This window comes from Spea bombifrons, chromosome 2, assembly GCF_027358695.1.
Source record: "Spea bombifrons isolate aSpeBom1 chromosome 2, aSpeBom1.2.pri, whole genome shotgun sequence".
In the NCBI taxonomy this organism is placed as follows: Eukaryota; Metazoa; Chordata; class Amphibia; order Anura; family Pelobatidae; genus Spea; species Spea bombifrons.
In genome coordinates this window covers 51,654,430-51,668,668 of record NC_071088.1, presented here as the reverse complement: position 1 = coordinate 51,668,668, position 14,239 = coordinate 51,654,430, and the positions used below count along the sequence as shown (strand labels likewise).

General features: G+C 40.3%; 1 protein-coding gene across 1 annotated transcript; it reads left to right on the top strand.

Moving 5' to 3' along the window:
* The first annotated feature begins 6,989 nt into the window (after window positions 1–6,989).
* LOC128474792 (protein N-lysine methyltransferase METTL21D-like) lies at window positions 6,990–8,729 on the top strand. The gene is made up of 4 exons (XM_053457189.1): window positions 6,990–7,213; window positions 7,717–7,827; window positions 7,936–8,008; window positions 8,566–8,729. Exons 1-4 carry the CDS (start codon window positions 6,990–6,992, stop codon window positions 8,695–8,697), a joined length of 540 nt encoding a protein of 179 aa, XP_053313164.1. The 3' UTR covers window positions 8,698–8,729.
* Window positions 8,730–14,239: the final 5,510 nt, after the last annotated feature.

Genomic DNA, 14,239 nt, shown 5'->3' with positions numbered 1-14,239 from the left:
GGCAGGCATGCGTAAGGGCAGTGCATATGTGTGTATGGATAGTGTATATGTGTGTATGGATAGTGTATATGTGTGTATGGATAGTGTATATGTGTGTATGGATAGTGTATGTGTGTGTATGAGCAGGCATGTCGTACTTAAAGGGAAGATTATGATTCCCTGTAACACATGTTTAACTCAGGGGCACCTAGGGTTAAATCCAGGCCTATTTCTGGTTAAAATGAGTATGTGTGTCACTGTATGTCACAGCATTCGGACACAAGAGAATATTTCGGGGTGCTACTTGGTCTAGGGCATCACTAATAAAAAGCACCACGAGTTAATCTAGGGGTAGGCAGAGTAAGTGAAGGATGTGTTTGCGTGTCTGGGTGTGATAGCGTATGTTTGTGGGTTTGTTATTGTGCACATCTGTTTTTATGGGTATGATAGTATGTTTCCAGGTGTGTTATGGTGGGCATGTGTCTAGGTATATTAGGGTGGGAATGTTTTGGGGTGTATTATTGTGTGCGTGTGTATGTTATTCAAGTGTTTAAGTGTGTGGATATGTTCCTGTGTGCATGACGTGTTAGGAGTCTTAGATGGATCCTTCAATACATCATAGTAGTCTCTGTGGCCGTGTCCAGTGGGGTCCATCTGTGGTTGTAAGATTTTTCTGTTTCTGTGGGAATTTTCTCCCATTCATCCAGTAGAACGTTTTATGAGCTGTAGGTGATATACCTTTTTGGACAGCACTATGCTTCTAACTTTGTGGGAACGGTTTTGGGGAAGGTCCTTTTCTATTCCATCATGACTGCCCCAGTGTACAAAACAAGGCCCATAAAGGCATGGCTGCAAAAATTCCCCACAGAAACTCTCCAAAATCTTGTGGAAATCGTTCCCAGATGAGTGAAAGCCGTTATAGCGGCAAAGGGGGACCAACTTCATATTAATGTCTATGTATTTATAATGTGATGTCATAAAGTCCCTGTTGGTGAAATGGTCAGGTATACCCTACCAGAAAAAATGCTATCCCCCCCAGATTTTTAGGGGTTCCTACGCCCATGCCTGCACACACAGTCATAACATGCCTGCACACACACTAACATAAAACAATAGAAGAATTCTGCGCATATTCAGCGAATATCAATCACTGATCTGAGGAGTAAGTATTGGGGGTTGCAAAAAAACAACCCCCCCCGATGTTTTAATTTAAACCCTGTGCGGACGCACACCTGTAAGGCCGGCCCTGGCGGGGGCTTCCGAGCCCCTTTGAGTGGCGGACCCGGTCGCAGTTGCGGCGGGTTTAAGGGGCAGGTGCATTTTTCGGTGCACAAGTTTATAGCAAGATGCACAAAACATTTCATAAAAGCCAAAATACACCTACATTTCCATTCCGACATGTCATGTTTGGGACAGTCTATTTTAGTAGTATTAATTTTAATTCCAACTATGTACCACATGAGAGATACAAAAATAAAATACCTGTATTAACACCAATATAGGCTATGCAATGTAATACTTCAAGTGTAAAAAAGGAACTATTATTTATTAACTCTAGTTACCTGGGGAAAGAAATATATTTTTGCGAGCAGTTGAAAGCTACAGGTTGCAGGTGCAACTTATAACCGTTACAAAAATAAAAATGCCCTGGTCCCCAAACCTTAATAGAACTTAAGATACTGGAAACGGCATGTGATGTAATTCTCTGCACTAAGGGAATGACATCCGTAGTTCCCGCTGGTCTCTAATCTTTTGTTCGGAGCTTGGAAGACACTGACCCCGGCATATAACAGCCCTCTGCCATAGTGACCGTCGAACCAGTTGCCTCAGATTCTGGTATTGTTCTGTAGGCAGAGTAGTGGTGTAGCAGGAGAGGATGACCCGCAGGAGCCCCTGGAATTCTGATACCACATCCATGTGTTCGTCAAGGCGACCGAAGTCTGTCGTCCTGTCGGTTAATCCCGGTAGAAAGTAAGTGTCCCTCAGACTAAGAAGCAATCCCGCCGCTTGCCACCAATGTCACGGGCTGGCTAGTCTGACCGACTACCTCCGCTGTCTTGTGCTCCCTTAGCCTGGGACAACACTTTCCCCAGTTCCCCAGTTCCCCAGTCACTCGCCGAGACTCAGTGTAGGGTAAAACCAAACGAAGACTGATTTATTTTGGACACACAGGGCTGGATATATCCATCAAAACACACATTTACATAAAATAAGATATTGGGACACAAACCGCCCCCCTTAATCTGCCTCCCAGAGACAACAGGGGCAGTCACGAGATTAACAATACAATGGGGGGGGGGACTGATTTATACAACATTAAACTGAAACAATGGCAGTCACTCCCTGGTTGCAGATCCTGGCTGTCTGCTGGAGATAATCCCCTCAGCAAGTGATGAGATGATACTGCTGGGGGTAGCCACAGAAGTCTTTACAAACCCAGGGCCCATAGTCAATAGGGAGGAGGCTGGCAGTCAGGCTTCTCCAGTAGTCCCAGTGATGGAGGGTTCCGTCACAGCATTAAACATAGAGATAACATTATCCTATGGGCATTCCATCAATACTGTCATTCACCTGTCATTCCATAGAACACAGCTATAATTCCACTTAATATGAGGTTTAGAACCTATAACTGTACTAGGGGAGTATACATGACACAGTTCTATATGATATTTAAGATGGTTTTCTCTAAAAAACAAGTTTAATTTTTCTCCCATTATATCCTATGGGCATTCACTCAATTCACATTCACTCAATCACTATAATCCCACATAATCTGAGTTTTAGATCCTGTGTCTGTGCTAGGGGAGAATGTGTGCCAAAGATCTAAATGATATGTTTTAAATTCAAAATCAATTATTCTTTTACCTTCCATTATAGTCAATGGGCATTTCTCCCCATTAAAGTCTATGGGCATTCCTCCCCATTAAAGTCTATGGGCATTCCTCCCCATTATAGTCTATGGGCATTCCTCCCCATTATAGTCTATGGGCATTCCTCCCCATTATAGTCTATGGGCATTCCTCCCCATTATAGTCTATGGGCATTCCTCCCCATTATAGTCTATGGGCATTCCTCCCCATTAAAGTCTATGGGCATTCCTCCCCATTAAAGTCTATGGGCATTCCTCCCCATTAAAGTCTATGGGCATTCCTCCCCATTAAAGTCTATGGGCATTCCTCCCCATTAAAGTCTATGGGCATTCCTCCCCATTAAAGTCTATGGGCATTCCTCCCCATTAAAGTCTATGGGCATTCCTCCCCATTAAAGTCTATGGGCATTCCATTTTGTCATTCGTTTTAGTATGTCCCTTGTATCAAGCGCTGCATAAACTGCTGGCGCTATATAAATAAAAGATAATAATAATAATGATAATAATAAATATGTGCAGGAATATTTCTCTACCAAACACATTATACAGAGAGATTTCCAGCTGCTGCTTCATGTTAAAGTTACTTTGTTACATGTGAATAGCGGAGCCGATGAGTTTTACAGCAGCTCAGATGTTTCTTCTGGGCGTTTATTTCTTTGCAACCAGACAGACGAATGGGATTTCCAAAAACAAAAATATTGGACAAATTTTGTCCGTTCCGGAGACGGACATATTTCACAGAATACGAAGACATCGTTTCTACTGAAAACTAACACAAAAGAAACTTTCAACATAATATACATAAAATTGCTTTAGGTTTACTCCCATGTGACCAATGATGTACGTCATGAAAAGATGGTAGCACAGAACTCATGATGTACCTGGTACATAAGCGGTTAAATCGCTCCCACATCAACGAGATCAACAAGAGCATGGGGGGGGCACTGCTGCTGATGGCTCCCCGATCAGAGCCGTCAATCAATGGCAGATCTTCCATGCTACAGCCAATCACATGCATGGAAAAAGTCAAAAGACAAAGGTGATGCTTGCAAGCATTGCCTTTGTCTCGGCTCTCAGTGATTGTGAACGGGTTTTTTTTACTATATTTAATTTTTTTTTTTATTTTATATGGTTAGTATGGTACTTAGTAGGGAATGTTTTAGATATGGAAAGGAAGGTGTTAAAAAAAAATGAAACAGGAATCTAGGGTGATTTGTAAATTAGGGATATGTTAAGCAATAAAATGTTTGGTAATTGTTCATTTTATATATCTTTTATATATAAAACTTTATTTCATAAAGAAATTGCTTCACATATATGAATATGAATTTTGAGAAAATCCCTACTTGTCCAAAAAAAATGTATATAATTCATGTGCGTACACGAACTGAGAAATGGGAACATAGCTGTTTAAGTCGTGTAGTGATTTTGGTGTTTTAATCCATTAGTAAAATGAAACAAAAATCCCTAACATACCCGTTACAATGAGATGAGGAGTGGATGCGCAACAGATGAGTAATAGCAATAGTCCTGCAGTATAACAACTACAGGGATTTGCTACAAAAGATTGGCTTGTAAGCTAGAATTTCTGTGTTTATAACTCAGAATAAGTCAGTTTGTCCAAACGTGACCTACTATCGCTACTCTCAGTAATAGAGTGATTGTCTGGGCTCGTGATCCCTTAATGTATACACTTAGAATGTGTGACATCACAAAGCTATGACACAACAATTGACCAGTTACCATGGTGATGATGTAAACAGTCATGTGGAATTCAATAGCCTTGCAAAGTAGCAGTTATGCTGGCTTGCTAAGCTTTCTTTTTAATGCAATGAAAAGGTATTAATGATGAAAGTTTAAGTTTACTTGTTTCATATCAGTCCCTGTGTGCTTCTGTCCTATTTGTTGTCCATCTTGTTTATGAACCCAGAACACAATGTATTTTGGTTTAATGACTACAGCTTCGACAAGAAGCTACAGACAAACGGTAATCCCTACTTGCCCCCCAAAATGTATATATAATTTGAGTGGGTAGACTAACTGAGAAAAACAGAAATAACTGTTAAAGAAAGAAATAGGAAAAACTCGTACAATAACCCTGTCCCTTAATGGTGCACGGGGTGTATGCTCCTTGTTTGATGTTATGAGTGATTTTGGTGTTTTTATCCATTAGTAAAATGAAACAAAAATCCCTAACATACCCGTTACAATGAGATGAGGAGTGGATGCGCAACAGATGAGTAATAGCAATAGTCCTGCAGTATAACAACTACAGGGAGTTGCTACAAAAGATTGGCTTGTAAGCTAGAATTTCTGGGTTAATAACTCAGAATAAGTCAGTTGGTCCAAACGTGACCTACAATCGCTGCTCTCAGTAATAGAGTGATTGTCTGGGCTCGTGATCCCCTAATGCATACACTTAGAATGTGTGACATCACAAAGCTATGACACAACAATTGACCTGTTACCATGGAGATGATGCACCACCATGCCAAAACTGTAGTGGGAAATGGGTGTGTCACAGTGACATCATAAACCTATCAATGCTGTAAACAGTCATGTGGAATTCAATAGCCTTGCAAAGTAGCAGTTATGCTGGACTGCTAAGCTTTCTTTTTAATGCAATAAAAATGTATTAATGATAAAAGTTTTAGTTTACTTGTTTCATATCAGTCCCTGTGTGCTTCTGTCCTATTTGTTTTCCACCTTGTTTATGAGCACAGAACACAATTTATTTTGGTGAAATAACTACAGTTTCAACAATAAACTACAAACGGTATATTATACTAAAACAAGAAAATGTTTATTTAACATGTAAATTATAGTAGTACATAATAATATAAGTATTTAGAGAATGTATATAGTTATATTTATATAGTTGGGGAAAATGTCTAAGTAGAACAGCAGCTTTAATTTAGAGAAATCAGGAAGATGCATTATGCATTATTCCCCCAGATATAGATATATGCCTTATATCCCCTGATATTCCACTGTGCCCCCCTGACATGCCTTATAACCTCCTATATGCCACTCTGACCCCAGATATGCCCCTCTGCCCCCCAAATATGCCTTTTACCCCTTATATGGTCATGTCACACTGGTGCTCCATCATAGAAGCCCGGCCGGAAGTCGACGACAGTAGTGGAGGATGTCTGCGCGCATCGCACAGACACCTGCCGGCTGTCAGAGAGGAGGATCCGGGTCCCCTGCAGCGCTGTATTATTATCCAACCACTAATCAAGGTCTGATTATAAGACGAAGTGTATTTTTCAGAGCATTTGCTCTGAAAAAACCCTAATTTTATATTCCATAAAATCGATTCAACATTGTCGATTAGAATTTTTTTCTCTCACGCAGTATAATTTACCCGTTTATATATATATTTATGACAATAATATTGTGTTGATCTTTGGTACCAATTTGCCTTTTTATAAGTTTTCTTCCACCCATCCTGGATTTATAGGATCTTAACCCTGCGTGGCCAATGCAGCCTTTCTTGGATATTGTACCCTGTGCATGGCTGTTAAACACACAGTGGCGGCAGAGTGCGATAGAGACGCTTTTATAAAGAAGAAAACGCTTTAAACATATTAAGAGAAAAACGGATTTTAATTTCAGTTCCAAGTGCATTCCATGTTATGTGCATTTACATATCCGTGAGCAATTCTAATATGAAACGTGGCTGTTGCTTTATTATTATATATTATATTCTCGTATACAGTACACATTGTGCAAGTGTCAGTCACCGAGCGGGCGCCAGAGACAGACAGACACACCGAGCAGAGACAGACAGACAGGCAGACAGACAGGCAGACACACCGAGCGGACGCCACAGACAGACGGACACACACACCGGGCAGACGCCAGTGACAGCCAGAGACACACCGAGCGGACGCCAGAGACACATCCCCCCTCCCGAACGGACACCGGCGCGCTATCAGTTCAATGCATTTCCACTCATTTCAGTCTCCGGTTTCCGGCAGTACTTTGTACCATGTGATCAGTCACATGATCTGACAACCTCTTTAGAGTCCTACTGGGTAGGAACTAGCAGCTGTTTGGGCTTTGTGGGCGTCAATGCTGGCACAGTGAGGACGCGGGCACCTGAGGGGTTTGGCCTGTCGTGACGGACCCGAGGGCAATGTTTTTGCGGAAGCTGGAGCGCAGTGATGGGACGGTTCTGGCGATTCAGCAGCTGAGCTCCGGAGACGTAGGCTGCGTGGTGTGGGACGCCGCTATCGTACTATCCAAGTTCCTGGAGGGCGAGGAGTTTGTGGGCCCTGGATTCCATAAGCTGAGGGGGAGATCGGTTCTGGAGCTGGGGTCTGGCACCGGCATTGTGGGGATCATGGCGGCAACCCTCGGGTAAGTGGCAGATCTGGTGCCACACAATGTAAATAAATGACTGATATATTCTTTATGAGGAGAGTAATAAATCTCAACTATAATTTTATAACCCTTTTAGAAATATGAATGAAACCAAGTTATGTTTTTTCATTAACTTGGCATAATCAATACATATAGGTTATATAGGTGCCTGTGTGTACGTGGATATACATTTATAGATTCATTCAGTACATAAAAAATATGGCCTGCTCCCTTATAAAACACTACAGCATGACTTCCAACGCATACCTACCAAGTGTCCCGAAATTCCTGCTTCCCTCTTTCCTCACGGATGCCCCTGTTTTGTATGTACTCAGAATATCGGACGCTGCTGCCCATTTCCCACCCGCCATGATAATATTCTAAAAGCAGATTTTTTTTTTCCTTTTAGCTCCAAAATATCCATTGATGATTCTATGCTTTTGATCTTTTACTTGGCACGACTATTCTTTCATTCTAAGTACAATTTATTTTCTGTACAGGGCAGACGTCACGTTGACGGATCTTGAAGACTTGAAGGACTTGATGAACGTGAACATTGAAAGCAACAAGGATCTAATCACCGGTAGCTGCCGAGCGAAGGTACTAAAATGGTTTGTATATCTCGGCTTGGTGGCAATAGGTTCTCTTTACTAGGATATGATTCGCCTTTAAATAATTAATCATGTTGTTAATACTTGGGGATATGTTTTCTTCTTCAGGGGTGAGGATGTCACAGAGTTCCTGCCTTCACCTAACTACATTTTGATGGCGGACTGCATATACTATGAAGAGGTGCGGGTGCTTCCGTATTTATTACATGGCTCAAAAGAGATCTTGTCTAAAATGGAAATGTGATGGCAGATATGTTCCATTTAGCCCATCTAATCTGCTGGGGTTTTTTTTGGGGGGGGGTCCCCTCCTGGTGTTAAAGACTCAATTCTTGATCTTGGTTTTGGGTAGGCCTATACCTATGGGACTCATGTTTAAATGTTCTTACTGCATTAACCTGCTGCAATCAGGCTGGTTCAGGTATTAGAATAGTGTGTATCATATGTGCCCACCTTGGTGCTGTGACACCCCTGAATGTTATTTGCTATATGTTTATTATGTCCGTCCTGTGAGTAGTTCCCTCATTAGGGTAATGTATAAAATCTGTATATGTATTGTAAGGGCCACTGGGCGGTATGCTAGGGGAGTAGGGATAAAGACATAAGTCTTGGACTTAACTCTGTCTCACCAATGGACCAATCAAAGACTTACATCAATTTTATTTCATGATCTCACCAGGTATATTGAAATTCTGTCATTATCAACACATGTAAACCTGTTTATTTTTGTTATTAATACAGTCCTTGTGTCTGCTGCTGAAGACCCTTAAAGATCTCTGTAGCCTGGAGACTTGTATCCTGTGCTGTTACGAACAAAGAACCACTGGGAAAAACCCTGAAATTGAAAGAAGATTTTTTGAGGTGAGATCATAGAGCCCCCCTTGATAGGTTTAAATATTTCTGCTTCTGCAGATTGTTAAACACATTTTTGTTGCTAGTATCAGTTTATCCGTCCTTGGTCTGTCGTTTTTGTCTGGTCTACTAAACAAACAGCCTGTTCCTCTATAATACTGCCCGTGGTAAACGTTAGAATGGCTCTGTCTCAATCACTCAGCTCTGGAGCTCTGACTAATATAGCCTGTGGGAAAAAAGGATTCCATTATCGTGGCTCTAGGAGTCAGCTCAGTGTGTTGCTTGAGCAGGGAAGGCACCCTAAATATCACATGACTGGCAATGTCGGTCTGCAGATAAAAGGGGGTATAATGGGACAATATTAGATAAAACCAATATTTTTGTATACAGGTCTTTGTGTTATGGTACTACAGGCAGACAACCTGCGCTATGGACGCAGACAACCCCCGCTGCTAACCGCATCTCCTTCCGGCTGCAGCGGAAGTTGCGAATTGCGTAGACGTCTACCCGCTGCAGCGACTACACAGCAGGGAATCGGAAGCACCGTTAAGTGTGTGTGTGTGTGGGGGTTAAATGGGGGGCATAAAGCATTTCTGTAGGCAGAGTGCTCTATGATGCCTTTAACCCCCTTAATGCCTCTCTGCCTCCAGAGATGCCTTTTAACCCTCTATACACCACTCTGCCTCCTGAAATACCTTATACCTCCCTATATGCCACTCTGCCCCATAATATGCCTTTCAAACCCCTAAATGCCAGAGTGGCATATAGGGGTATAAGGCATTTCTGGAGGAAGAGTGGCACATAAGGGGTCAAAAGGCATATCATGGGGCACAGTAGCATATAGAGGGTTAAAAGGCATATCATGGGGCACAGTGGCATTTGGAGGCTTAAAAGGCATATCATGGGCCACAGTGCCATATAGGAGTGGCAAGCCTGGGGGCAGATGTTCATAACTGGAGGGCAGGTTGGAAAATAAAAGGAAATAAACACAAAAAAATATTGTTCTCAAACATAGATTTTATTGAAAAAAAAAAAGGTTTACATAGTTTACATGAATTAACATTTACTAGGAAAACTTTTTTCCTACAGGGTCGTCTTACATTCAGGCTTTTTCTTTTTTTCCTAAACTAATATTCAGATTTTGGGGGGTCATCTTATAATCGAGCAAATACGGCAATATGTCATTTTTTTAAGCATGGTTAACTTTATAGCACTTTGAATTTAATGATGTTTTAAAGTTTATTTCAGTTATAAAGCCTGAGTGACTGATGTATTTCTGTGTATTTCTACTTCCCAGGATTGGGCCTTCTTGGACCAATGAGAAAAGGGGGATAGGATGGTTGGCCTATGCAGGGATGCTTTGATTCCTTCTCATTCATTGGTCATGTTTACAGCCATGTAGAAGGTATATAAGCAGAGGTGGAAGTTTCTAGTAGCTTCCTCTTCAACCAGGATCCGGCAGGGAGGAGGTCTGAAGATTTGAATGGCTACTGAGGACTTACACAGCCCCTGATTTAGTTGCTGCGCAGCAGGACATGGACGCTGTTCTAGATTCCTGTCAGAAGTGAAGAGAACGCATGTCGCACTTACATGGGCTTCATAATCCGGTACAGCAGATGCTACCAGGGCTGAGTGGTGATGCCAGGAAAAACCAGTAAGCGCAGGATGCCACGTGGAGCCTTTTTCAAGTGGAAACGGGTCCAGGAGGAGCCCATCTTATCCTCTTATAACCAACAGAAACACACCGGGGAGGCCGGCTTCCATGGGAGCTTCCTGGCAGCGAGGGCGCAGTAAGTATTTGTAAGATGTCCAGAGATGCTAAAAAAGGGGTAAAGTTTAAAGCCTAATGCAGTAAGGAGTCTTTCCCAGTTTTAGGTAATGTGTATGTATGTATATATGTGATTTTGCATATGTATGTTTATTGGTGGGTATGTTTGTGCATATGTATGTATTCATGTGGGTATGTTTATGTATACATGTGTGTATGTTTATGTGCATATGTATGTATACAGGTGGGTTTGTGTATATGTGCATATGTATGTATACAGGTGGGTATGTCTATGTTTATGTGCATATGTATGCATACAGGTGGGTATGTGTATATGTTTACGTGCATATGCATGTATGCGTGCATATGCATGTATACATGTGGGTATGTGTATGTTTACGTGCATAAGTGTGGTGTGTGTTTATGTGCATATGTATGTATACAGGTGGGTTTGTGTATATGTGCATATGTATGTATACAGGTGGGTATGAGCATATGTATGTATACATGTGGGTATGTGTATGTTTACGTGCGTATATGTATGTATACAGGTGGGTATGTGTATATGTTTACGTGCATATGCATGTATACATTTGGGTGTGTATGTTTACGTGCATATGTATGTATACAGGTGGTGTGTGTTTATGTGCATATCTTTGTATACATGTGTGTATGTGCATATGTATGTATACATGTGTGTATGTGTATGTGCATATGTATGTATACAGGTGGGTTTGTGTATATGTGCATATGTATGTATACAGGTGGGTATGAGCATATGTATGTATACATGTGGGTATGTGTATGTTTACGTGCATATATGTATGTATACAGGTGGGTATGTGTATATGTTTACGTGCATATGCATGTATACATTTGGGTGTGTATGTTTACGTGCATATGTATGTATACAGGTGGTGTGTGTTTATGTGCATATCTTTGTATACATGTGTGTATGTGCATATGTATGTATACATGTGTGTATGTGTATGTGCATATGTATGTATACAGGTGGGTTTGTGTATATGTGCATATGTATGTATACAGGTGGGTATGTGCATATGTATGTATACATGTGGGTATGTGTATGTTTACGTGCATATATGTATGTACACAGGTGGGTATGTGTATGTTTACGTGCATATGTATGTATACAGGTGGTGTGTGTATATGCATATGTATGTATACAGGTGGGTATGTGCATATGTATGTATACATGTGGGTATGTCTATATGTTTATGTGCATATGTATGTATACATGTGGTTATGTGTATATGTTTACGTGCATATGTATGTATCTATGTGAATGTGCATATGTATGTTTATTGGTGGGTATGTTTGTGCATATGTATGTATACATGTGGGTATGTTTATGTATACATGTGTGTATGTGTATATGTTTACGTGCATATGTATGTATCTATGTGAATGTGCATATGTATGTTTATTGGTGTGTATGTTTATGTGCATATGTATGTATGCAGGTGGGTTTGTGTATATGTGCATATGTATGTATACAGGTGGGTATGTCTATGTTTATGTGCATATGTATGCATACAGGTGGGTATGTGTATATGTTTACGTGCATATGCATGTATACATGTGGGTATGTGTATGTTTTCCGTGCATATGTATGTATACAGGTGGTTATGTGTATATGTTTACGTGCATATGTATGTATCTATGTGAATGTGCATATGTATGTTTATTGGTGTGTATGTTTATGTGCATATGTATGTATACAGGTGGGTTTACATGTGGTTATGTGTATATGTTTACGTGCATATGTATGTATCTATGTGAATGTGCATATGTATGTTTATTGGTGTGTATGTTTATGTGCATATGTATGTATACAGGTGGGTTTGTGTATATGTGCATATGTATGTATACAGGTGGGTATGTCTATGTTTATGTGCATATGTATGCATACAGGTGGGTATGTGTATATGTTTACGTGCATATGCATGTATACATGTGGGTATGTGTATGTTTACGTGCATATGTATGTATACAGGTGGTGTGTGTTTATGTGCATATGTATGTATACATGTGTGTGTGTTTCTGTGCATATGTATGTATACATGTGTGTATGTTTATGTGCATATGTATGTATACAGGTGGGTAGGTGCATATGTATGTATACAGGTGGGTATGTCTATATGTTTACGTGCATATGTATGTATACAGGTGGGTTTGTGTATATGTGCATATGTATGTATACATGTGGGTATGTGTATGTTTACGTGCATATATGTATGTACACAGGTGGGTATGTGTATGTTTACGTGCATATGTATGTATACAGGTGGTGTGTGTATATGCATATGTATGTATACAGGTGGGTATGTGCATATGTATGTATACATGTGGGTATGTCTATATGTTTATGTGCATATGTATGTATACATGTGGTTATGTGTATATGTTTACGTGCATATGTATGTATCTATGTGAATGTGCATATGTATGTTTATTGGTGGGTATGTTTGTGCATATGTATGTATACATGTGGGTATGTTTATGTATACATGTGTGTATGTTTATGTGCATATGTATGTATACAGGTGGGTTTGTGTATATGTGCATATGTATGTATACAGGTGGGTATGTCTATGTTTATGTGCATATGTATGCATACAGGTGGGTATGTGTATATGTTTACGTGCATATGCATGTATACATGTTGGTTATGTGTATGTTTACGTGCATATGTATGTATACAGGTGGGTATGTTTATGTATACATGTGTGTATGTTTATGTGCATATGTATGTATACAGGTGGGTATGTCTATGTTTATGTGCATATGTATGCATACATGTGGGTATGTGTATGTTTACGTGCATATGTATGTATACAGGTGGTGTGTGTTTATGTGCATATGTATTTATACAGGTGGGTTTGTGTATATGTGCATATGTATGTATACAGGTGGGTATGTGCATATGTATGTATACAGGTGGGTATGTGTATGTTTACGTGCATATGCATGTATACATGTGGGTGTGTATGTTTACGTGCATATGTATGTATACAGGTGGTGTGTGTTTATGCGCATATGTATGTATACATGTGTGTGTGTTTATGTGCATATGTATGTATACAGGTGGGTTTGTGTATATGTGCATATGTATGTATACAGGTGGGTATCTGCATATGTATGTATACATGTGGGTATGTGTATGTTTACGTGCATATATGTATGTATACATGTGGGTATGTGTATGTTTACGTGCATATGCATGTATACATGTGGGTGTGTATGCTTACGTGCATATGTATGTATACAGGTGGTGTGTGTGTGTGTTTATGTGCATATGTATGTATACATGTGTGTATGTTTACGTGCATGTATGTATGTATACAGGTGGGTATGCGTATATGTTTACGTGCATATGCATGTATACATGTGGGTATGTGTATGTTTACGTGCATATGTATGTATACAGGTGGTGTGTGTTTATGTGCATATGTATGTATACATGTGTGTGTGTGTGTGTGTGTGTGTGTTTATGTGCATATGTATGTATTCAGGTGGGTTTGTGTATATGTGCATATGTATGTATACAGGTGGGTAGGTGCATATGTATGTATACATGTGGGTATGTGCATATGTATGTATACAGGTGGGTTTGTGTATATGTGCATATGTATGTATACATGTGGGTATGTGTATATGTTTACGTGCATATGCATGTATACATGTGGGTATGTGTATGTTTACGTGCATATGTATGTATACAGGTGGTGTGTGTTTATGTGCATATGTATGTATACAGGTGGGTATGTGCAT